At 40.5% G+C, this 24,663-nt stretch overlaps 1 protein-coding gene across 1 annotated transcript in view; it reads right to left on the bottom strand.

Annotated features, from left to right (window-relative positions):
• Positions 1-6,340: 6,340 nt before the first annotated feature.
• Positions 6,341-24,663, bottom strand: part of nova2 (NOVA alternative splicing regulator 2) — a 55,179-nt gene continuing 36,856 nt past the window's right edge. The window contains exon 4 of the mRNA XM_072691884.1: positions 6,341-19,969. Coding sequence (XP_072547985.1) covers positions 18,947-19,969 — 1,023 coding nt within the window. The 3' untranslated portion in view covers positions 6,341-18,946. The remainder of the gene's footprint in view (positions 19,970-24,663) is intronic.

Genomic DNA, 24,663 nt, shown 5'->3' with positions numbered 1-24,663 from the left:
CACCTTCCTCAGCGTGTCTGCAGGTTGAAGCTGCACATGGATGCTGCCTGTCATTCAACACCCTGCACTTGAATTTACGGAGAAATCTCAAATATTGTATTTTAATGATTTCATTGGTGTCCATGCTGAATGTATTATTTCTCTAAGGACTCAAGAATGAGTCTCTCCATCCTTAAAGGTAATGCCTCTATGCACTGTCCAAAACACAGCTCAAAGCTGGGGTCAGTGATTCTAAGAAAATAGCCCTCTTAAAAAATTCCCACATTCTGGCAGCTATCAATAAAATTGATTCTCAGGAAGGAATCCAGTCTCTACCTGCCTCAGCTCTGTAAATAGGAAGTAAACAAAGGTGAGCCAGCCACATTCAGGACAAGAGTGTGTCAAGCCTTGTCTATTAACCTAATATTGACAGAGTCCCACTTGTGGAGCCACAACAGCTTTGTCCATGGACTCCACAAGACCTCTGAAGGCATCCTGTGGTATCTGGTACCAGGACGTTAGCAGCAGATCATTTTAAGTCTTGTGAAGTGGAGCTTCCATGAATCGCATTGCCTTAGGTGCTCATGACCCTGTCACTAATCCACTGGCTGTCCTTTCTTGGACCCCTTTTGGTAGGTACTGACCACTGCATACCAGACAAAAAAACAAAAACAGAAGACCCGCCAGATGTGTTGGAGATGCTCTGACCCAGCTGTCTAGCCATCACAATTTGGTGTTTTTAGAAGATGCTCAGATCCTCATGCTTACTAATGTTCCTGCTTTCAATCACCTTCAAGAACAGGCTGTGCCTAATACATCCCACCTCTTGACAGATGCTACAGAAGATAAGGATAGTCAGTGGCTGATTGGTGTTTATGTGTGTATGATGTATTATGGAGCCTAGCCTTATGCTAGACCTGAGATTTGACCCTCTGTGGCATAATAAAGAAGGCAGAGACAGTGTGGCCGTTCCGCAACTACTTACATACTCTATAAATTTTGAGAGACATCAAAATGGATTTCGAATTTTAGTGAAACTAACATTTTTGTATGGGAAGAAATGTGTTTGTCAATCTAGCTTTCTTTGCGGATTTTGTTCTGACAGTGAAACTGAAGTAGCTAACATGGATGTTAGGCAGTTATACCAAATAACAGATATATATATATATATATATATATGCGCTTTCACAAAAGAGGACAGACTGGTATGACCCAAGGTTGGGCTGGATGGTCTTCAGTAGGCCTCGTTTTGTAGTATGTACGTGTAAAGGGTGGGAGAGAGTTAAAGACCTGTAAAACCATGCATCTATACCACAGCATTAACCATTAATAGCTTATAGTTTTTTTTTATTATCATATAGTCTCCTTTCTTTGTCTACTCGTGTCTCGCAAGTGGAAAAACACTGTTCTACATAAATTCAGCTGCTATTAGAAACAATATTTTACTGCACACTCTTCCTCCTGGTGTATCTAACAGGTTCCATCTCTGACATCAGTTTGAATGTTGATTATTCAAATCATCTGAACGCTTTTGGGCGAAACCACAGCCTTTTTTCTATAGCTGATGGACAGGGCTGAGGTCAGTCGGCTGTGGTGGGAAGCATTTTGACCAATGGTCGTATTCAGGGGCAGGTACACGTGGTGAGGAGGCGGTCTTCAGCAGATGCGTTTAAAACTGTTAAATCCACGAAAGTCCGGATATTTACACAATATAGAAATCCTGACCAAAAGAGGTCATGAGGTCAGCTCAGTTCTACGAGGATCAGAAAGGTAAATAACGTCTGTTTAAAAAAGAAAGAGGACCACCAGGCTCATCTAACTCATGCCAAATTACTGCACTTTTTATTTTAGGAGGTCTGGAAACATTGCCAAAAATAATCACTTTGGTCAGATTACAGCCTTATTTCATTAAGACATATTTCAGTGCATTTATTTATTATTAATTGTATTTAACTGGACTGTTTTAAGCTTTATGGTTGAATGAAGTAGACATGTTTTATTGTAACGTTCTCGTAACAGCTCATTCAGTCATTCAACAATTTGGTAATGATGGTCTTTTTCTTAAAAGTCAGATATTGTGCTTTTCTTAAAGAAAACACAAAAAAGAAAGGTAAGCTGAGAGAAAATTGGTTGTAGTAAAGCCACAAATTACGTTTTTAGTGATTTCAACTATATTAATCTTTGTTATTTTGTATTCAGCAGCAGCCTTCTGGACACATCAAAAATGTCCTATTTGTGTTTATCTTTAGATTCTCAATTTCTTACAAATGATTTAAATCTATAAAAAAAATGCAGACTAATACTTTTGTTTACTAGAAGTAATTGTATTGTACAATTGTATACAAAGAAATGCAATGTTCAGGTGAGGAGAAAGGAACAAGTTGCAAGAAAAGTTGCAATGCAAGGTCATTAGTTTGGAAGCCACAATAAGGGTCAGTTGTCCACATGCAGTAAATAATAGGTATGTTTTGTTTTTTTACTTTTTCAACATTCAGCATTGTGTAGAAAATGCTATTATTTAATTTCCTAACTGTCTTCTCCAACTAAAGATATTAAATACCTTTGAGGGGACCCCACACTTTTTTGACAGCTGTCTTCCAGTACACCTCTGATTTCTAAGTTGTTTGTAAGGACTGAGGTTGTATAATCTTCTGTGTACAAACCCTAGTCTGTTATCAGGGCCTTGCTTGTGTTGAAACATTTGCAAACATTCTCAACAATGACAGATTGGCTGGTTTGAGTTGCTCTTCTTTTTTGATATGGCTTTGTTGTTGGCCCAGACACTGGACCAGCGCAAAGTCTTCTAGCGGAGGCTCGTTTTGTCGAGGGCCAGGGTTCACTGAGGAGGAGATGGGCCGCGTGACCCGTTGAGGTAGGCCAGCTCTAACTCTGCCAGGCCTGCTGTGTGGCCATCTGTCTGAGGGTCACAGCCTGTCTCTGTCTCTCTCTCTCGTTCTCTCTGTTCTACCTGACGCTCAATGCTGATGTCTTCACCATGTATTCCTCATACTCTTGGCTGGACTAGATAATGGTAGAAGCGCTGGCAGAAAATGGGTCAGGGGAGCTTTTTATATTCTCCCTCTAACATTGTCGGATTTAACCTTCAGGTGGTAGCCGCTGCAGTTAAAACGGTGGAAAAAAGAGTAATGTTGGTAAAGTAGGCTAATTAGAAGCAGTGTTGATTCTGTCTTATTTAAAATAAAGTGAGTTGGGGGGGGGTATCCCTTCAAAAGCTTCAGAAAGGAACCATGAAGACTGATTCAAAGTCTGCTTCTTTTTAGATGTAGAGTTCTATAAGCATACATAATATTAGGAGCAATTGTGTATACTAAGGATAGTAGGCCAACATTAATTTTTTACTACATTTACTACGTTTAATACATATTAAACATGTAGTTATTGTATGCTAGAAGTGGAAACTGGCAACCAAAGGTCAAGATCATGCAGCCACCATGCTGGTTTAACTACCCTGCTACCAGTCAACCACATGTACAGTCTTATGCAAACGTTTGGTCACCCTTGGCCAATTGCCACATTGAAATTTCAGATAAAACAAAGCCAAGTTCATGTAGTTCTTGGTCAGGGTTGCAGCGGGTCCCTCTGATCAAGGTACAAGTCATTCCCAGGGTGCGAAGGTATAAGGGTACACACCCCCATTACACTTAGGGGGAAATTTAGCATGGCAAACTTACCTACCGTGTTTTGGGGGGGGGGGAACCTGAGCACCCAGCGGAAGCCCACACAGACACAGGGAGAACATGCCAAGCTTCTCACAGACAGAGGCTAGGGCAAGGACTGAGCCATTCTAGATGTTCTGTAGTTTTGTGGGTGGAGTTCGTAGGTAAGGTTTCCTAATTATAAAGCCTTCCTAAAAGCTAATGTTTGTGTATGCAAAGCTGCACAGTGGAACAGTGCCTTACGCTTTTGACTGGGCTAAACTTGCTGCAGGTTCTTGACGGTCATATAGAGGCTCTCACAGAGGGTTTTTGAACAGATCTCATTTTGACCTCCACAGTTCCCCTGAACTCTTATTTCTTAATAACATTATGCACTGTTGAAATCGCAAGCTGGAAACACTTGATCTTCTTATGTCTTTTCCTGCCTTGTGAACATTGATTACTTTTGTTGTCAGAACTTTAAACGGTTGCATAGAGGAGCCTGTTTTTAATGAGTGTTAGAACAAGGTTTTAAGAATCTGAATTTATAAAACTTGGAAATTTGATTCAGTTTCTGAGTGCTGTTGGTGTTTGTTAATTACGGTCTGAGATGTTATCACAAAAACTCAACTTTGGCCAGTGCAGAGTGTACTAAACCTTTGCACAGGCTACATTTTTATTTTGTACAAAAGACAGCTTAACTGTGCATTAGGAATCACTTTTAAAAATTGTGTTTTATCTTTGCTTAGCTACAGAGTCTGTGTTTACTAGTTCTTTAAGAAATGACTAGATGTGTCACTTGGCCAAGGATGTCCTAACTTTCCACTCAACCCTTATATCTATGTGGCTCTCCCCCTGTTGCCACAAAGGCACACACATAGTTTCAGTCATCTGCTGAGCTCTTCACCAGGATGCTCTTCTAAGTGTTTCCTCTTCCCTCAGGACACCAGCATCCCACAAACCCTTCCTTCTATGGCCCTTCAGAAGGCTTGAGTGAAAGGTCAACAAAAGAAGATGTCTCTCGTCAGTCTTAAACCAGTCTTCACTGCATCTCCCCGGAGCAGCTGTCCGACCGCTGGGCGGACAATGAGAGGGCAGGAGTCGGGGGAGGTGCCTAATGTTCTCCTTCAGACAGGTGGGAAAATCCCCAGTTAGAGAGCCTAATCATTCTTAAGTGTTTGTCATTCTTTAAGTCAGTGGCCTTTTAAATATATGTCGAGTTGTGATCTGAGTGCAGCCATGAGTTAATATTGGTTCATTTTGGTCTTACGTTAACTCTTCGGCCATTCCCAATTTTAATTACAGATGAGATTTTGCCCTAGATCCTACTCTAATTAATAATAGGCACTGGCAAATATTTTAGTTACAAATTGAAAATGTCGCAAATGTTTGGGCATCTCATTTTCAAATGATATGTATTTCTGTTTTGAAGTAGAAATTGGCACAGAAACTATTTAACACTATTCAATAGAATTTCCAGTATAGTAAATTCAGCAAATGCATAGAAATTGTGGTGTAAAATGACACATTAAAGTGTACTGTAGAGTATTTGTTCACTTATTTACACTGTAACAAATCAACTAAGTATTGGCCCTACCATTGGAAGATTGCAAGTTCATTCCCTAGTGATGCCACAGGCACACCATAGACCTCGCTCCCTCTGAATGGGTAGGATGATCCTTTCTCTCTTAGTACACTTAGTGCAGATTTTCTCTCAGGCTTTTGAACCCACTTGTATATATATCATTACACACCAAGTTTGCTATTACTTACAGTCTTTTTTAATGCTCCTGGACACATGACACATTTTGTTGAGATTTTATTATTTTCTGCACGTTCAGAGAAGACATTTCTGAATTTAGCATTGGAACATGAACTAGTGGAATTCAGCTACAGTAATTATGCTAGAAGTGTGACCTTTGTTGGATGTGAATTTATTTACACTTAAAATCAACACAACCAAGTTTTGCATTATACTTTGTGTTATTTATTTATAATAATAATAGTAATTTTTTTTAACTTCTATTATTTATATTGTGTATATATTGGTAATTTATCTATGTTTTTGCAGTGTCTTGCTATCCCTTTTCTGCTGTGACACTAATAATTTCCCCACTGTGGGACTAATAAAGGATTATCTTATCTTATTAATAATAATAATAATAATAATAATAATACTTTCATTATTAAGTTATTTATTGTTATATTTTCAGTTCAGATTTTTAAATTCATGCATATTACAGCATGCATATTAGTTTTTCAAAAAACTCATTTTTTCCTGTGCCTTAAACTGTGATTTATAGAGATTCTTTAATAGAGTATATATTTCTGTGTACACAGCATTTAAACTGCATATTTATGTAAAAAAGCAAGAGACAGTCTATGTAAAACAGTACCGACTGTTATTTTCGAGAGGATGTGAGGATTCCCCAGCAGCCAGTGACCCAATTAAGTGCTTGAGGCAGCAGTCGCAGCAATGCCTGCTAGCACATACAGGCACCGCCGTGTACTCGTTTCTGTCACTGATCATAAGCCGAGCAAGCAACGAGCTCACACATATCACGAGTGTAGAAGTAGAACAGAATGGAAAGTTACAGATGGCCAGGCCCCTGTGATTTCGATGGCAGCCGCATATGCCTAAGCTTAATAATCAATCATTAAAGTAATGTGGAAATGGCATGACATAATCATTTTCCAAGAAGTGCTTAGTTTCTGTCAATATGCTGTAGAAAATCGTATTTATTAAAGCATATGCTCAAGAACAGAAAAGAAAAAAACAGCTGCATTAATGCAGAACATATCAGATGTACCATAAAATTGATAAAAGAAATCACTGTACACGCTACAGTGCTTTAAAATCACAGCTTTGCATTGCAATTTCAAGTGTTCATAATTTATTTTTCTTATGTACATACCATAAAACATTCGTAGATTTTTTTTTATAGTTGAATTTATAATATGAATAAACACTAGTAGAATTTGTCAGCTTTGTTTGTTAGAAATATTACAACAGCAAGAAACAAACAAACAAACAAACAAAAAACATACAAAACTATTACAATCATTTTCAGTATTTGCTCGCGTCATTGAGAAAGCTGGAACGTCATTTTAGATTAAGTTAATGAGAATGAATAAATAGGGTGTTTTGGTCAGTCCAGAAACAGATGGAGAGATTTCTCAGCCTTGTGTTTAACACATGAAAACATCTAAAAAACACAGGTCACTTGTTTGTCAAATGCACGTCAAGGACTTTCATGTGTTGAAAGTAAAAAGTAGGACTGAAATCTGGGCCATTTTACCATCTCCTTACTCGCATGCTCCGGGTCCACTACACCAGCTGCTTATCAGTGGCACAGGGTTCCCTTGGGGTGTCTAGACAAGGAGACTGAGAAATGGCCGTTGTCTTGTACAGCAGTTGATGATGACCATGTAATAGGAAGAACATACATTAATGTTCATAATGATGAAAGCTTGTCTTGGAGTCCCGGGGCCTTCTGTTTCCACAGCTGAGGGTTTGGAACAGTGGTTTCTGCTACGTCTGTAATACATTTTACAGTTTAAATTGCACTTTTGAAAATACTGAACATTAAAAATAGTGAAAAAATATAGAATCACATATGTTGACAGTGTGGTCTGTATTGTACAGTAGCTAAATGCTCTGCTCACAGTTTTATCTTATTTCTGCTTGATCCCAGACATATGGACATTTCAATAGTACTTTTTCTGTTTTGTGCCACATATTATAGCTTTGAAAATCTTATTGCTAATCAAGGGATCAAGGCCATTTTCACATTTATAGACCATGGTCTGTATTGCCTGATTTGGTCGCATCGTATAGCAAATAAAACACATGCATTCCGAACACATGCATTCTGTCAGAGCAGACGCTGATCTGCAACCAGTCATTCTAGTTTGTTATGATTCAAATATCTGTTGCATATAAAATGCATAGAATGGAAAACATCGTTTAAACTGCATGATGTTTTTGGTTACACTTGTCTATTAGCCACTCGTTGCTTGTATGCTTTGGATAAGAGACACTGCTGCTGTAATCTAGATAGACTGAGAGCATTTTTAGTAGGAATTAAGTGCTTGTGCAGGCCTTAGTCTTTTAATGCCTGCCGTCTGCTCTCACATGTAAAAACCAACAAGTATCCATTACATAACAGAATTAGTGAACAACCCCTATCCATTTTAGAGGTTTTCTGGTGGTGCTCCAAATGTGTTACAAAATGGAGCCGTTTTATTACCACATTTGTTTATGTGTGAAATATATCTTTTTAAGGCTAACCTCATAGACCTAATTGGTAAGAGAGGATGACGGATTTGTGGTTTCTTGACAAGGGAAGATCAGAATAAAAGCTAAGGCAGACTCTCTCGCCAGAGAGGAGGAAAAAAAGAACTTCTGTGGGAATGCTCTCCTTCGTTAAAACACTGGACTAGAGAGCGGAGATCTTTGCACATGTTCCATAGGCCTGCTTTCCCGCTCTGGGGATTAACGAGGGCTGAGAGCATATTCTTGTCTCCCACTCTCCCTCTCCTTTCACATCAGCTCAGGGAGGGCTAGGGTATTCTCTGCAGCAGCTGGGCCTAGATCAACCAGAAGACTTCTGGGCGTCAGAAGGAGAATGAGGAGAAAAAGAAGGAACTGAGCAGGAGAGGGAAAATCAATGTGGCCCACGGCTGGAAAAGGTGCACAATTAGTAAAATGGGCTACGTAGGAAACAATAGAGCTCCAACTCGCCCCAGTCCAGCTCTCCTGTCCCAGTGGAGAAAGATGGATCTTGAGTCTTTTGAAAGACCTAATTATTCTAGAGGATAAGGGGAGCTTTGAGCTTGGACTGCATTACTGGAAATTGATATAGACATCCTATGATTGCTATGATTTTAACCCCCCCAACTTCTGCTGTTGCACTCATAGGCCTGATGAATTGAACATTTACTAGAGCACCATTTTACGTTCTTTCGGTTTGAACACATTGTAGCTGCCTGCCCGACTCTGAACATACTATGAGTGCACATTAACTCTTTTGTCTCAATAGCAGAATATATTTCATAGTGCTCTCGTAAGGCCCTTCCTCTGAACTCTGGAGGTACTTCTTTAGTTCATGATTGGTTTAGAGAGACAGGTTTTAAATCATGCTGGAAATGCGGATTTCCCTGGAGTCTCCACTGCAGGTCAGTGTCCTGGAAGCCAACACAAGGACAGGTTTAAGTTCACTGATGGCTATCAGTAAGATCCTTGTAGAAGCTCGAGCATGTTGGCTTGGGAGACATGTCGGGGAAGTGAGGGTGGCTTTTGCTGATTGGATGAACTGGTGCACGAGAATAATAGGTGGATGGAAATGACCAAGAGAACCACTTACATGTTAGTTCATGTACAATATTTCCCTTTAGCATTAATTCAGGTTAGCTCCAGACATTCTGTTTACCACTGGTCCGAAAAACAATGCTTCATGCGTGTGGTTATGAGTACACTGAAGGACTAAAAGTGGTTTAGCATAGAACTGGCACAATCAGTATACTGTATCTGCTGGTGTGAATTATTTCATAGTTCTCATATGTAGATATTCAGCATTTTTTCAAAAACATGTCCCATTGAGCAAAATTTCATTGTTGTCTTCCATTTTTATGTAGGCCTCTATTTTCTTGTGCTCATTATCTAAGGTGTAAATTATTTGCCCTCTTATACGTACCCTTGTTTATCCGCATGTATTCCCACACTACTAGGTCTTCTCATCAATTAACTTACCTCTCTTAGGGATTTACTCATGCACTGGACACAGTCCCTTCCTCTGATAACTACACCCTTAAACAATAAAGGTGCTACAAAGTCTTCTTTGACCGACTCCATAAAAGAAGCGCTTGGTTTCCTAAACAACCCTTTTGGGTAAAAGAGATGCATGAGAGTGAAGTACCTTTTAAAGGCTTAATGAAGCCTTCAGAACTTCTTCAGCAGTTTAACCGTTTGTCACACTCACACTTCTCTATTACAAAAATGCCTCTTTAGGGAACCAAAAGTGGTTCTTTTACAGCATCGCTCACAGAACCTTTTGTAGCACCTTTATTTTTAAGATTATATACCCACCCTAGCATCAGACTCTGATCATGCCTCCCTGATCATTCTATTCCATTGTTTATTTTCACCTTCACCATATACAAATACTGTATGAACAAAATCTGTACAGTAGCAGTCACATATTTTGGACAGTTGGTCCAGTACCTTTCTTCAAGATAGGTGACAAACACTTGACACCAATGTTTTTTTTTATTATTAGCAACTAAACGTAGCTCTAACTTTACACTGTACCATCCATTCTGACATTTCAAAAAATGTGTCATTGCAAAAAATAGTAACATGCAATGTTTCAAAAATGCGTCATTATCACATTACTCCATGTCACATAGAAATAATCATTTAAAACGAAGTCATTTTGGATTTTTTTTCATTATTAAAGAACTTTTTTTTTTAACTCCTACACATTCTTTCAACAGCGTTGGTCTCGTTAAGGTTGTAAACATTACAGCATTTTGCTTTGCTCCTTTAGATGGGTGCATATCATTCTTTTCGAAGACTTGATAAGCAATCAAACATCGTAATTGTCTTTGGGCTCCTTAAAAAGCATGAGGGAGAGCTGGATTGTGATTCTGCGAAATCACAACAGTAAGGTAGATCAAGTAGACACCCTGAGAATCACTGGTCTGTATTTATCATACTTTCTCTTTTCGTTTTTTTTGTTTTTTGTTTTTTTTTTTACATTACTTTTTTTTGTACTTTTTCTTTTTTTAATTTAGAATTGTTAGGTTGGGCGTGGCCCCGGCAGCCGATAAAGGATGGTGGCGAATCATGAGGGGAGGGAGGTTGACTGGCAACCGCCTCCTCTGGAGGCATGGAGACAGAGTTAAGGTGGATCTGGTCGAGTAGTATGTTATCGATGAGAACATCACATGGTGTGGAGAGTGTGGCAGGGAATGACTCGGAGGGGGGAAGGTAGTGGTGGAGAGTGGTTGGGAAAGGGGAGGTTATGGACGATCAAAAATCAACTAGGCTCACAGGATGGGTTTCAGCTATAACATCAGCAGGTTCCATTGGTAAATGGAAACCCAACAGGTTTTAGCTTTTGTGGACAGAGGACATAACAACCACCCACCCAAGCCTGTCTCAGCAGTCCCATCCACTCTCTCGCTCTCGCTCTCTCATACACACACACTCACGCTCATGCATCATGGTCCCTCCAAGACCGAGCACATGGTTTCAGGCACAAACTTGCAATGTGTTACTTGATGAGATTGAGTGTTGTGGGAGGTGAAGAATAAGACAACAGAAGACAGGTGATGCTAAAATGAACATTTATAATGACTGTTGTTGCTGTCGGAAGAAAAAAAATCTTAAAAAACGACTTAATATATATTAGCACTAAATTGCTGACTTCACTGGTAATCCACAAGTCAAGAAACACAACTCACTATTTTTTTTTACAAACACAATGCTACAATTACATTAAATATTCAATACTTTTTAAGTCAGTTAATGAATGGTGTTAAAAGAAACCACTAAAATACTAAAAACAAAACAGTAATTCATCTTTCCAGTCATTCCCCTTTTCTAGTTGTTGTCATTTATTAATAATGTATAGTAGTTTGAAAATAAATAAGCTCATGAAGGGTTATCAGAAAAGAAAGCTGGCAGCATAGAAACATTAGATGTGGAGCACAGAGCTGAATCATGACTCATGGAAATGGCCGATCTTTCTTCGTCACAGAGAAACAGGACACACCTGTGAAACTGATGTTCCTACGGTCAAAAGACATCTAATGACACAGTATTACACTCAACACATCTGATATGTACAGTGAGCTTAACCACTACTATCAGTTCAAGTATGAGGTCTAGTCTATATGTCTGATTTCATTGTTAGTAGCACAAAACATGATGACTATGAGTTTTAAGAGCAAGAAATGTTTTGGATATGGACTGATGGTGAATCCTACTTGTTATGAGATCGATAAGCCAAGCACTTCTTCGTCTAGCAAATCTGGAACAACACCTGTGAGATAGCTGTGAGATGATGGTAACTTACGAACTAGCTTACAAATGAGAGAAAGATATAGCTGTCTCCACAAGTGAAACTAGTCTTAGCAAGCGTGTGATACAGCAAAAGGAGGAGGGCACTGGTGCTGACAGCAACTGTTGGAAAGCAGTCACTGTGGCTAAGGTCCGGTTTACAGGGCTAACTGTAACTGCGTTATTGAGAATAGCCAGGATTCGGTGTAAACCGGCCTTTTCCAAATGTACATTATGGATGCTCTTTTTGCAGAAGAGCAAGTGTTTTCTTCACATCAAACTTAAATGTCACATCGTTGATCATTTGACTATTCTAATGTTCTGACTCTTGGAGCGCTCCACAAATCCGATTTTATGCTGCCAGCCCCATTCTGTTGAACACGCTTCTGGTTACAGTTCAACAAAACCTGACAAAAATATTTACAATGAGAGGAAAAAATGAAGTTGTGGAGAAGCAGTTTGGAGCTTGTTTATGCTTTTTTTGTTTTGTTTTTGACTCGTTTTTATTCTTTATCTCTGAGAATTGTCCCCAATGATGATTTTAACAACAAAAAAAGAAAGAAATCCAATCATATCAACTATAATTGCACAGTCTCAAAAAGGTTTGGAGATGGAATGGAGATTTTAAGTCCAAACAGTTGATGAACACAGAAGGGGAGGAAGAAGGTCAATAAAGTTCATGAGGGGTGAAAAGTTCAAAGTTCAGAAGACAGAAGATGGCTGCGCAGCTGACGTTTACACTCCTCAGCTTTTTTTTTTTTTGAGCATGTTTCTATGTTAAAGAAAAAACTGTCATTGAAATGATTTTTTTTGTTGTTGTTGTTTTAATGTTTCCCATCGAAAATCAAATGGAGAGACTCGGGGGTGAGGAGAGTGACAAGTGCCCCCAACATTATGGCACACAATCAGTGATGTCCTGGAGGTTGAAGAGATGACAGAGAATTAGGAAAAGCAGTTTATGAGAGGTAGCCAGCCTTTTACCGTGTTATTCCAGGTCTCGCTTTTACTGGTTGCTTTTTTGGGTAATGTTGAGGCGTCATGACTGACATCATGTTATGGAGGAACATGCTGGCTTCATGGGTGCGTCCGATGGATGTCCAACATACAAGAGAACTCAAAAAGTTTGGAATGGTACTGTTGTTGTTTGGCACTCAGGAGAAAAGTCTGGGAGGGTGTGAGGGAAAGGTCGGCAGAAGTGTGGGTAGTGGTTGGAAAAAGGGGGGCAGTGAAAAGTGCAAAAGGGGGAAAGGGGGAGTAAACAGGATACATATGAATGACTTTTTTTGTTATACTTGGTCTAGGTTAGAGAGTGTCATACAAATAAGAACAGGTAAATCAAAAAGAGAGAAAAGAACAGTGATATGACAAATGTGTTCTAACGTTGCTGGTGCTTCGATGGGTACAAGCTTAAGAGGGACCCCAGGGTTCTTTCCTGGTAGTGGTAGTGGTGGGGCCGGGGAGGGGGGGAGTCGGGGGTGGGGTTGGATTTGGGGGCGCGTGGGCCGCTGGAAGAGCGCAGTGCTCTAGCCATTTGCCCACGTAAAAGCAATGACCTTCTCAACACCAGATAAACCATAAGTTTGCATTCATCCTCACTCTACTGCATGTGACAAAGCTGCCAAACTCAGTAACATGGAGACGAAACTTGTCACCGACAGAGAAGAGCCACGACATGTCCACACACAAAAAAGCTGCTAAAAGCGTGTGAGCACAAACACACAAAACCCTCATTTAAACTCTGCAAGAAATCGTTCCCACAAAAATGTTTGAGACTAAGCATGGCTGTGCGCAGTGCAATGACTTGATCATATGTGTCGACATGAAACCAAAACAAAAAATAGAAAAGTAATAGCAAAAGTAAAATAGCAAAAGTGTCATGGGTTTTTTACTTCACTACATTACTGTTCTTTTTCATTTTTTTTTTAAAAATATTATTAAAAAATAACTTCAAGGTGCATCTCCAATTCCTGTAATTTGTAGAGACTATCCTGCTCCCGATGATCAGCTTGGATAGTTTGGACATTTTTCATGCTTTTCATGCAGTCCTAACAGTAGCATTTTCTCTGTGGCACCTCAATGCTAAACTCAAAATGAGACCATTCACACATTCTCCTCTGTCTAATGGAGCTCGGAGGTAAAAGGTAACCAGAGATTAGCCTCAGATCAGGATTTAGGGAGACAATTGCAAAAGCTGAATAGCAGAGACAGATCAATTCTGTCGTATAGAACTTGGGCCATCATTGCGGATGTGCGATATAAAGTGCATATCATCATAAGAATGGGAACGACCTTAATGTAGAGTTATGATGTACAAAGCTGATGATGTTAGTAATTAGCACACAGTATAAAAAAACACATGTCATGACTGAAAGAGTGATATGCAAACTTATGTAGCGGTGGGTGCGTTCAAGGACAAGATCTTAAGTTGTAGTGAGATAGAAAACAGTATGTTTTTCCACGCAATTTGAATTAGCCTACTTTTGCTATGAATTATTTAGTCTTAAAAATTGCATTTTTTGTCTCTTAAAACATTTTGCTTCTTAACTAAAAAAACAAACAAAAAACAATAATGCACAAACTATGACTGATTATGTATGAATGATTTCGGTTCCTGCAGATGGACAACAAAACTTCTCAGCTTGGTCTTAGCAGAACTAAATGACAGGTTAGGATGTGTAAAGAAAGTCAATTCCAGTGCTCTAACTGTTGGCATGCAAAGATTTGTCCTCAAAATGAACGCACATCGCCTAACTTTTTTTGTATGGTTTTTGTTTCTTGAAGATTTTTTTTGAATCCACGCTTCACTTTGATAGCATGCAATATAGACGTGCAAAAAAGATAACATCTATCTTCACAAAATACATTTTCAGAACTAGAAAAGGCTGTATTAAGAATGCTGATAACTTATTAAACTCTAACCATGCTAGCCTAAGTCTACGGCAGTCTTCTAGCCCCATTAATGTAGCATTAATGGCCACATGGCACTATATGCATTTGTTTGGTAAGCAAGATGACTCCCTCATTACACCTTTCTCTTGTATTGTTAGTTCTTGAGGGGGTAGAAAACTTCCAACTTAACAGCACTAATGTCTATTTTGCTCCTATGGGTTGTTAAAAACGGTCACTTTCACCCCTGCTAGTTATATCTGAACTGTGGTTCGTTTGGCACTTTTCACATTTTTTTTTATTTAATTTATAAAAGTACGTCTGCTCGTAACTAATGGTGTTTAAATCACACATTTACAGTTGCTGAGTCTGTAAAGATCTATTTTGGCACAGGTTTATTTCATCTGTTTAATATAGCAATTATCTCATCATGTAGCATTTATTACACCTCTTAGAGCTAGCACATCTTGCTAAACAACTGACCAGATATGTTTATCTTAACTTTTTAGTACGTCACTTATTCAATAGCAGCATCTTCACAACTTAAAAAATATTAAATACGCAAACCTACTCAACACCTAGGTAAATCGAAAGCTCCTACACAGACAGAATAAAAGACAAGACAGGACGACATGCTACTACGTATATTGCTTCCAGTACTCATCACATTTTGTCTGTTTTCCCCGGTTACTAACGAAGAAAGGAAAAATGTAGATGCCCCCTTAATAATAATAATAATAATTATAATAATAATAATAACAATGCGCTCTAAGTACTGAAAAGTAAGAAAACAAAAAAGCCCACCCCAAACCAAAGAAACAAAACTAAACCAGGAAGCTGCTCCTAGGCACACTACATTGGCACCTTTTCTTAGTTTTCACATTGAAATTTCACAGTAATATCTTTGCTCTTCTTTATCTTATTAATCAAATTTCTATGTAAAGAATGAAGCCTCCTCACTCTTATTTGTCCCCATAATGATAAAAATGTTAGTGTGTGCGTTAGTGTGCAGATGTGTTTGTGTGTGTGTGTGTGCTTGTGTGTATATCGGGGTGTTTATGGTGAGTTTATGGTGAGAATGACTGATCTGGATTCTAGTGTCTGATTCTCTGTACTGCACTGCAAGGTTAAAGAGCGAGACGCAGATGCACTCTAAAATGCGGAGGCACTCTCTTTCCATTAGTTACTCAACTTCACCCTTGCAGCTTTCTATTTAAGTTATTTATGGATTATATATATATATATATATATATATATATATATATATATATATATATATATATCGCAACCACAAATTATCACTATTCTTCTTCATTTGGAAAACACTTTAACACCATTGTCTACTGCAGCAGCTAGGTTAATTAGCAACTAGCGCCATTAGTGCGTTTTTACGAGACACAATACCAACATTTTCTCGTCAGCTGGATGGTAATCTGTGCTCTAAAACCACTGCTTCTCCTAGAGGTACTCTGGCTTTTAGCTTCGGTGCAACCTTGCCGGCACTTTGCCTATGTCGTACGGCCTGTTCTACCATAATAAGGAAGCTACACACAGTCCCTTTATGCCTTTTTCGAAGATTGGATCGGCGGTGTAGTCTAGTGCAAGCGCTCTTCTTTCCTTTCTACACAGCAACATCTTAGGACACATCTTTTCCTTCGTAGAGTCATTGTTTTGTGAAAGGGCAAGCAAAACATGCACTGTAGCACCAGACATTGCCACCCATGGAGAGATGTGAAAGAAGGGGGTCTCTGGGTTGATGTGTCAAAATGGGGGTGCACGAAGGTAAAGAGGGGTTGAGAAGAGGTGAGGGAAGTGGATGGTATTAGATGGGAATAAAGAAGCCTCCTTACCAAATCGATTCAGATATACTCTCCCTGTTGCTCCAATAGCAAACGAGAGGAAGACAGGCATGTCTCTAGTCAACGAAGAGAGAGAGAGAGAGCACATTGCTGCCTAGATTCTGCTGTGGATGTTGTTACGTTCCTCCAGTCTATCTGCAGACGTGCTCTCTAGCATTTCTAATGCAAAAGCCTGGCTGTTTTGAAATGCTGGGAGTAGTCTTGATATGTAATCTGCGTTTGGGGTTTAAGTTGAGGGGTTCCTTTTCTCTCCCCTTCTTGTTGTCTTATCGTTTGTTGGGTAAAACCACAACGGGAATAGTGGGCCATTAAAGCAGTATGTGGGAAATTTGTCCACATGCTGCCTCAGAGTTCTGGTGTTATTCATCATTAGCTAGATCTCTCCTGGATTTCCTGTGTGTAGCAAACCAGTCTGTCCTAAGAAAGAATTTCCATGTACATTCCTCTGAAAAAGATGCTGTTTTAAAACTGCTTGTTTACGATGTGAAACCCTGACTTCTGGGCCTTTCAGCATGGCCTCCACACTTCACAGTGCATTAAGACGAAATTCAGTGTATTCTAACAACAAAAGAATTGCAGTACTACAGGACTTTTTAGCAGCACATATGTTGCACATGGGCAGTTCTGATGAGTACAGAGTGTTCTTTTACAGGTAGTCAGAACATTTTGCCAAACTAATGGCACTGGTCTTCTAGGAAATGGACTGCTAACCAACTGCACCCATAACCATACTGAACAGGTTAGGAAAGTGAATCCTGTTTTTATTTCTTTTCCCTGCCATGTAGTTGAATTCACAATGGCCTTACTGGGCAGACTGTAGACTCCCTGTGCTCACCGGAACTGAAATTTTGTTCATGTTCGTAGTTGTTCAGTAGTACATGTGCGAAACAGAACCGCAGGGCTCTGAGGGTCATCTGTGTTTGATATGAAACATCAACAGCAAGTCTTCCATAGCCACCAATAGGGGATTTGAGCAGATGTTTTCATCTCAGCTCGCTCAAAGGAAATATAAAAGTGCAACACCCTTTCTAATACAGAAAAAAGGACATGTTAAAGAGAGAACCAGTCCATATAGGGCCTTGATCACATAAAAGAGGCTGACATTTTTTGAAAGTTTTGTTCTTGATATGAGTACACTCCCTTGGACTTGTGCAAATACCTACATTCTCTTTCTATAATTCGATATGTATGTAAATTGTCTAGACCCACTGATTTTATGTCTATCTTTAAACTCAGATATGTGTAATTCCCTTTTTATGTGTGTATGTGTGTTCCATGTGTTAACATCACTGTACAGTACATTATATCTGACCCCTGCTCCTGTTCTCTCTGATGGTGCCGACGGTGCGGTTGTCACTGGACTTTAAATAAGACATACATTACACTGTGACACACTATTCAATCCACTTAAATAAAAAACTAAATCCAAAATATTGTCTTTACATTCATGTCAACCTGAATTCACAGATTAAGAAAAAAATGAAAATACCTCAGTCCTTATGGGTGAAATTATATTAATAAATAATGTTTATGGTGATGATATTTTTGTAATAAGAGTAGTACTAATAATAATAGTATTTAATACCAGACTGCACACCACATAGAGAAATTGCCATAATCTCAAGGTGCTCTGGTACTAACTTGAGATTCTGACCCAAGTAGGTGCGTTATGCATCCTGGCCTATGTCCCCAATAAGCTCCACAAAGTTCACTTACACTAGCAACATGTGTAGTAGCATCGAATGGCATGCACCTGGTTAACGAGAACCCCAGGTCTTTAGGCTAGTAGTGCAGTGAGAGATGCTACTGCAGCCTCTCATCTCCATCCCCAACACACCCTGAGCGGCGCTGGGGCGGCCAGCTGGGAGTTAGGGGGCTGGGGCGACGGGTAGTGTTATGGGGTGCCACTGACTAGGGGGGAACCTGCCTTAGGTCTAAAAAACCAAGCACTTGTTTGCAGTCTCATCAGACCCACATAGAAGGGGGAGAAGGAACGTGGGCAAGGGGGGGCGGGTGTTTAAACTGAGGAGCCAAAAAATAACGGAAAAATAAAATCTCATCAGCTAAGAAGGGATGGGGATGGGGTAAGGGCTGTTTCCAGGGAGGTTGAAGTCCAACCGCTCCACCCTGATCTCCCCCAACCCCAAACCCCACCCCCCCACCCCACCCGCCTGCTGGGAGCTGCAGCATGGAAGCATGCCAGTCTGAAATACCGCTGTCCAGAAAAAAGGGAGAAAAAAATAAACAAAAACGAAAAATCAACCAATAAAAAAAATCCCAAAAAGATCAAAACTTAAGAAATGAACCCATATATACATTTTACACATTTTTTCTTGGTTTTCGGTTTGACTCATTCCTCTTCTTTCAGAGTGGACTACGTTTTCCATCTTTTTTTTAATACTGAAATATGCACAAAGCTTGATGATGATTTTCTTCAAAATTCTTGCCCTCCTTTCTCTTTCTCTGTATCTTTCCATCCCCCACTCTTTTTCTCTCCCTGTTTAGCCCACCTTCTGCGGATTGGTGGCCCTCACACCCTGCTCGTACGTGATTCGCTGGCTGATAAGATACTGGGCCGCCTGCGTGGCGGCGGGTGATCCTGTAATGGTAACTTTTCGGTTCCTGGTGCCAGGAACAAACTCCCCCTTTTTGGAGATCTGGATTCGGGCTCCCGTCAGTTCCTGGTACTCCACAAGCGTCTTGCCTCCCTTGCCCAAGATGGCTCCAACCAAGTTCTCGGGCACGGCGATCTCGACCACATCTTTGGCCCCCTCAGCCAGCTTCTCGGTGGCTAGTAGTGAGCTTGCAACTAGTGGGGAGGCAGCGCTCAGATAGCCATTGGTAGCCCCGGTGGCAGCAGCCAGCGAGCCCAGCGTGAAGCCTCCCAGGCCGGTGGCGGGGTGGCCTGTGCTGGTGGAAGCATCATTGGCGTATGAGGCCAGAAGGTTAGCGGCGGCGGCGGCAGCGGGGTTAGCACTGGCTGCTACAGCAGCTAGGACTCCAGAGGCAGCAGCGGGGTTGAGGCCCAGGCCCAAGGAGTTGGTGTTGTATCCATAGCTGGCTAACGTGTTCAGAGCGGACGTGATGGCCAGGAGGTCGTTCCCTGAGAAGCTGGACATTGTGGCCGGGAAGGCGCCGACACCTGCCAAACTGGCCTGCCCCAGGAGGCTGGAGGCAGTGGCTGCGGCTGCAGCAGCTGCGGCTGGCATCACTTCAGCTGAGTTAGCGTACGGGGAGCCAGTGGGGTTGGAGTTTGCCACAGGGCCGGAGATGTTGGAGTAACTGATGTTGAGGCAGCTGCTGCTCTGTGGGTCTTCCTGGATCTTCTGCACGATGATCTCCACAGCCTTGCGGTTCTGCTCAGGTTCTCCACTGATGGTGACTACACGTTCCTGCAGGTTGATGCCCTCGGGTTTCTGGGAAAGCTGCACCCAGGCACCAGACTGCTCCATCACAGCCTTCACCGTTGCTCCACCCTTACCGATGATCAGCCCTGCCGTGCTGTTGGGTACAATCAGCTTGGCCTGGAGAAGACATGAGAAAGCAAAAAGAACATCAGCAAACATTTGTAGAGTGTTGAACTTCAGTTTCAGCTAATCAGTGTACTGTACTGAGCCAATGATAAGAATATTTTTTTCAGATTAACCTTCGGGTATTACTGTTATTTTGTTAAAAATGTAACTATGATTTATTAATGGTATATACCTAACTTCATAATGATTTATAATATAGTAAGTTAGGGGGAAAATTAGTTACATTCAGTTTATATTCCATGCAAATTATATGTATTATGTGGTTCAAGTGTGCATTTCTGGCTTTTTTCCAGAGATGCACATCACTGTGCCATCAGTATCTGTTGAATCGGAACACACTAAACATTTAGTAGCATTGAACAGATATACAATAATAACATACAATTTTTCAAAGCAATATTTTTTTTTGTCTGAATTGTCTTTTTGTTACAATGCAATCAGACATGTTTAAACACACAATTGTAGCTTATTTAGCTTTATATTGAACTGAATGTCTAGAGCCTACTCTTTTAGCAGTATTTGTCTGCTTGTTCCAGTAAGCTCAGAGTGAAAAATAAGTAAGCAGAATGTACAAAAAGAAACGTCTGCATATTTGCCGTGGAGGTCTTAGGAAAGTTCATTTATGCAGATGAATTTAATCTAGTGGACTGAGGTCATTTTGTCCAGGCTGATTTTTTGGCTCAACTATGTGATTAACAATTTGCCTGTTTAAACGAAACAATGACAAAGAAAGAATAAACAGTGGTCACCATGGTTTCTTCTCTAGCCTGCAATGTGTTGGACTCGGGACACATGTATGACATTCATCTGGGTACACAAAGTTCCCTGAACATACTGATCTTATTAAAACAGGGTTACATTCACTCTGCTTCAGGATAAACACATTTGGCCATTTTAAGTTACTTTAATGGTGAAAGAAAGTGGCAAAATGGTTAAGAGTTGAGGTTTGTTTTCATGTTAGATGGGACAGAAACAGAGTGGCTTCCTATTATACTGCACACTTTCCTCATTTACCTACCTTCATTTAGACACAGTGTTTGTGCAAGAGCTGCTGACAATATATGTCAAACCAAACAGCCGCGTGGCAAAAAAGGGGGTATTGATTACCCAAATGAAGGAAGAAACATTTTTATTCACCTTTGTGCAGAAAACACATGAAATCCCTAAAACAAACAGAAGAATATTTCAGGATACATAAAAATAAGTGAGTGAGGGGAGGTTTTTTTTGTCCTCATGCTTTCTGAGCTGTGAATCACTGGGTAAAAAGAGGCTCCTCGTGAAAAGCATCGACTCCCAGGGGTCAGCGTTTCCATGGCAACTCAACTCCAGCATTCAAGGGGGACTGAAAGGGAGCCGGAACGGTGCATAGCAACCAACCACCCTTTTCTACACGCGGAAACACACACACACACACACACACACACATATGCAAGCACCTGGGCACACATAAACACAGCCATGCTTTTAAAACACCTCCCAGTTATGCTAAGAAACATATAGAGACACACACAGGAACAAACAGGAGTTTATTCCTATGTGTGTGCTTGCCCCCCACCCCCCCCCCAAAAAAAAAACAAAAAACAAAAAAACTTCCACCCCCTTTGTTGTTCTGGAGATGATATGGAAGAGGGTGGATTTCTTTTTATTATTCTCGTTATTTGATTTATTACTCAAAATCTGTCTAAACAACACAATGTTCCCCTCGACTGTGGGCTGATCTGTGGGCTGTACTCATTAAAATGTACAGTATACCACATATACTTGTGGTTGTAGTATTTTAAAGAGATAAAACAGCAGAAGCTTCTGCATTCTGACAGTTAATTAGTTCAATTTCATATAATGAAAAGCCCCAGTGTAATAGCAACGCTTATACAATGCTGGATTCCAAGTATTTGCACACTGTCAAAATGACAGATAGGGAGAGGAAAACACTTCAAAAAAGATGGGAGGAGTGGGCTGACAGAGCCAAGAGGGAGGGATGTGTGTGTGTGTGTGTGTGTGTGTGTGTTTGAACAAAGCGAGGGAACGGAGGGAAAAGGAGGCTGAGTGGAGAAGAAGGGGTGGTGATTGGCTCAGTCTTACGCTTGTTTCTTTTGTGCGATCTGTTTTGTTCCCTTTTCACTTTCTGCACCAAGGTCCTGCTGCAGTGCTCTGCCCACAGACGAGTGTTTCCAGAGGCTGCTGAACACAGTACCACAGCCTCAAGTGCATTTGCACAGAAATGTAAAAAAATACATATGATGGCAGAAACGAAGCAACTCCCACATTAATAATTTTTTTTTTTTTTTACCTCACACGAACAAAGCTGAATAGAGCGGTGAACGCTTATAGCAAAATAACCTTTCTTTTAACAGTATTGTATTAAATGCAATAAAATATCCAATTGTGAAGGGGCAGTGCTTCTGATTCTTCAATATCCTTCTTATTACTTACAGAAAGTAAAAAAATCTGGTGTGAAAAGAGTGTATAATTAATAGTACCATTATTTTAAATAGTACTTATTTTTTAATTGTAAATAGTTATTTTAAATTTACCATATTATTTTCTTCACTCACTAAAGTCACCAACATCACTATGATATGTTTAACATTTGCAATGTTTTCACTCTTATATCGCTCTTTTTTTTTCTTTAAAGCCCACATTTGGCAGGCAAAGAGCTGAAGAAAAGGAGGCCTTGCTGGTGGGTGTAAGAAACAAACAACGCACGGACAGATATGCCGCTTGACTGAGCTGAATGCATCTAAGCATAGAGACGGTAGGATGATCTCCCCCACCCGTGTGCTATACAAGACTGACAGAGAGACTGAGAGAGAAAGAATAGAGCGTGCAAGACTGAGAGAGGGATAAAGAAAAGCAGGGTGTGTGAGACGAAAAAAGAAATGAGGGCAGAGCGTGTCTGTGTGGAAGTGGCAGATATCTGCTGCTGTGCCACCAGTCATATGGGATCACTAGCCTTTGATGAAGTGCAAAGATGTGAGGATGTGCAGGAGGTTGTGGCTAATGGGCAATAAAGGGCAGTTCACCCGTGAAGGACACATGTATGTATCGCTGCTGGTCAAAGTTTCTGCACACATGCTCTCTCTGATCCATCTTTGCTTCCCAAAACAAAAATAATGAGTCCAGCATCTGAACCTAGTGCAAATGCATCAAAGCCTATGGCTTCTTTCAGCTTAGCTTTTGCTGAAGCTGCAAATGAGCCCCCCTGAGCCTGTGTAGTAGCTGATCTAACTACACCCTGTAGCAGACCACACTGACACACACACAGCATACAAAACAACGCGTCTGTAAAATCGCCCCGCTACCGTCCATGTAAACAGAGGAACATGCGCTCCTCTTGCTAACATTATGACTAACACAACTAAATTAAATACCTCCCTGCCTTCACCCGATGCTTTGGACAACACCCCACCCATCCCACAGAGCTCGCGAACACAGTAACTGCACCCCCCAGGCACCCCATCTCTGTCCCCCAGAGTAGTGCCTGACTCCACAGTCGAAGCCGTTTGCACTTTGAAGTCTTAAGCGCTCGACTTTGGGTTAATCGCCTGTCTCCTGATCCGGGGCTTTACTCGGCCATCTCTCACTCGGTGCATCTGCCTCAGTTCATGCGCTCTGACTGCTGGCATTAACTTAGAAAAAAAAACTACACACGTAACACAGCTCCCTGCTGGTTAAAAATAACACCCTGTACTCCTTCTCACCTCCACTGTCTGAAGGTTGGTTATGGCTGCTGTTCTCCGATGAGGTCCTGAACAGGGCTCTGTGTCCTCACGTGGAAATGCTCTCTTTGGCCAGTGAACATACCCTGCAGGCGCCCACTGTCTTTCCTTGTCGTTTTTCATTCTAAGTAGAAGTGAGGAAAGTCTCTAGCCGAGAGGATTACTTGTGCCTTTCTTTTCATCCCACCATCCATCACACCAAAACTTTTTCTTTACTATCTAAATATCTGTTTAAAATCAAATTTTACCCCAAATGTAGAAGATCAGTGAACCTGTGTTCTGAATTTCTTCTTTAGTTTTTCACTGGAGTTACAAGTCTAGTGGAGCTAGCAATTAGCACTGTGCAAACTGAATGTCCAAAGCATAAGAAATTGGACAGAGACTTGCTTATAGGGGTTCCGACAATGAATGAGAGGTGGTACATTCATGGCCAGAAAGATAAAATCCTCCCTAGGATTCTGTTGCTACTGCTTAAACATCTCTGCTGAACTAAAAGAAAGCCTTTTTTTACTTCTAATTTTTTTGTTAAATATATTAAAATATAGACAGCATTCAGCCTTCAAGGTACCTACTATTCTGGTTAAAGTATTGTATAAGTTACTTAATGACTTCTACTTATGTATATCGCAAGTAGATTTCCCAAATTTTCACTTTAAAGCACATATATGACCCAATCACAGTGGAGCAGAGGGAGGGGCTACAGAATTAGAGCACAGTAAACACATGAGGAGGAACGGTTAGGTTTTGTTAGATCTATTAACTAATAGGCACTATTCGAATCAATGTTTTAACTAGTAGAATAAATAGGGAAGTGAAATTAATTGGCAATATATCGTCTTCTGTCTCTCTCTCTCTCTCTCTCTCTCTCACACACACACACACACACACACCATGTCCCACTTCATTACTTTTTTATATTGCAATTTGGCAAACAATCAATTATCATTTGGCAAATTATCTGTCTTT

Source organism: Salminus brasiliensis, chromosome 11, assembly GCF_030463535.1.
Source record: "Salminus brasiliensis chromosome 11, fSalBra1.hap2, whole genome shotgun sequence".
NCBI lineage: Eukaryota > Metazoa > Chordata > Actinopteri > Characiformes > Bryconidae > Salminus > Salminus brasiliensis.
This window is presented reverse-complemented; position numbering and strand designations above follow the sequence as displayed.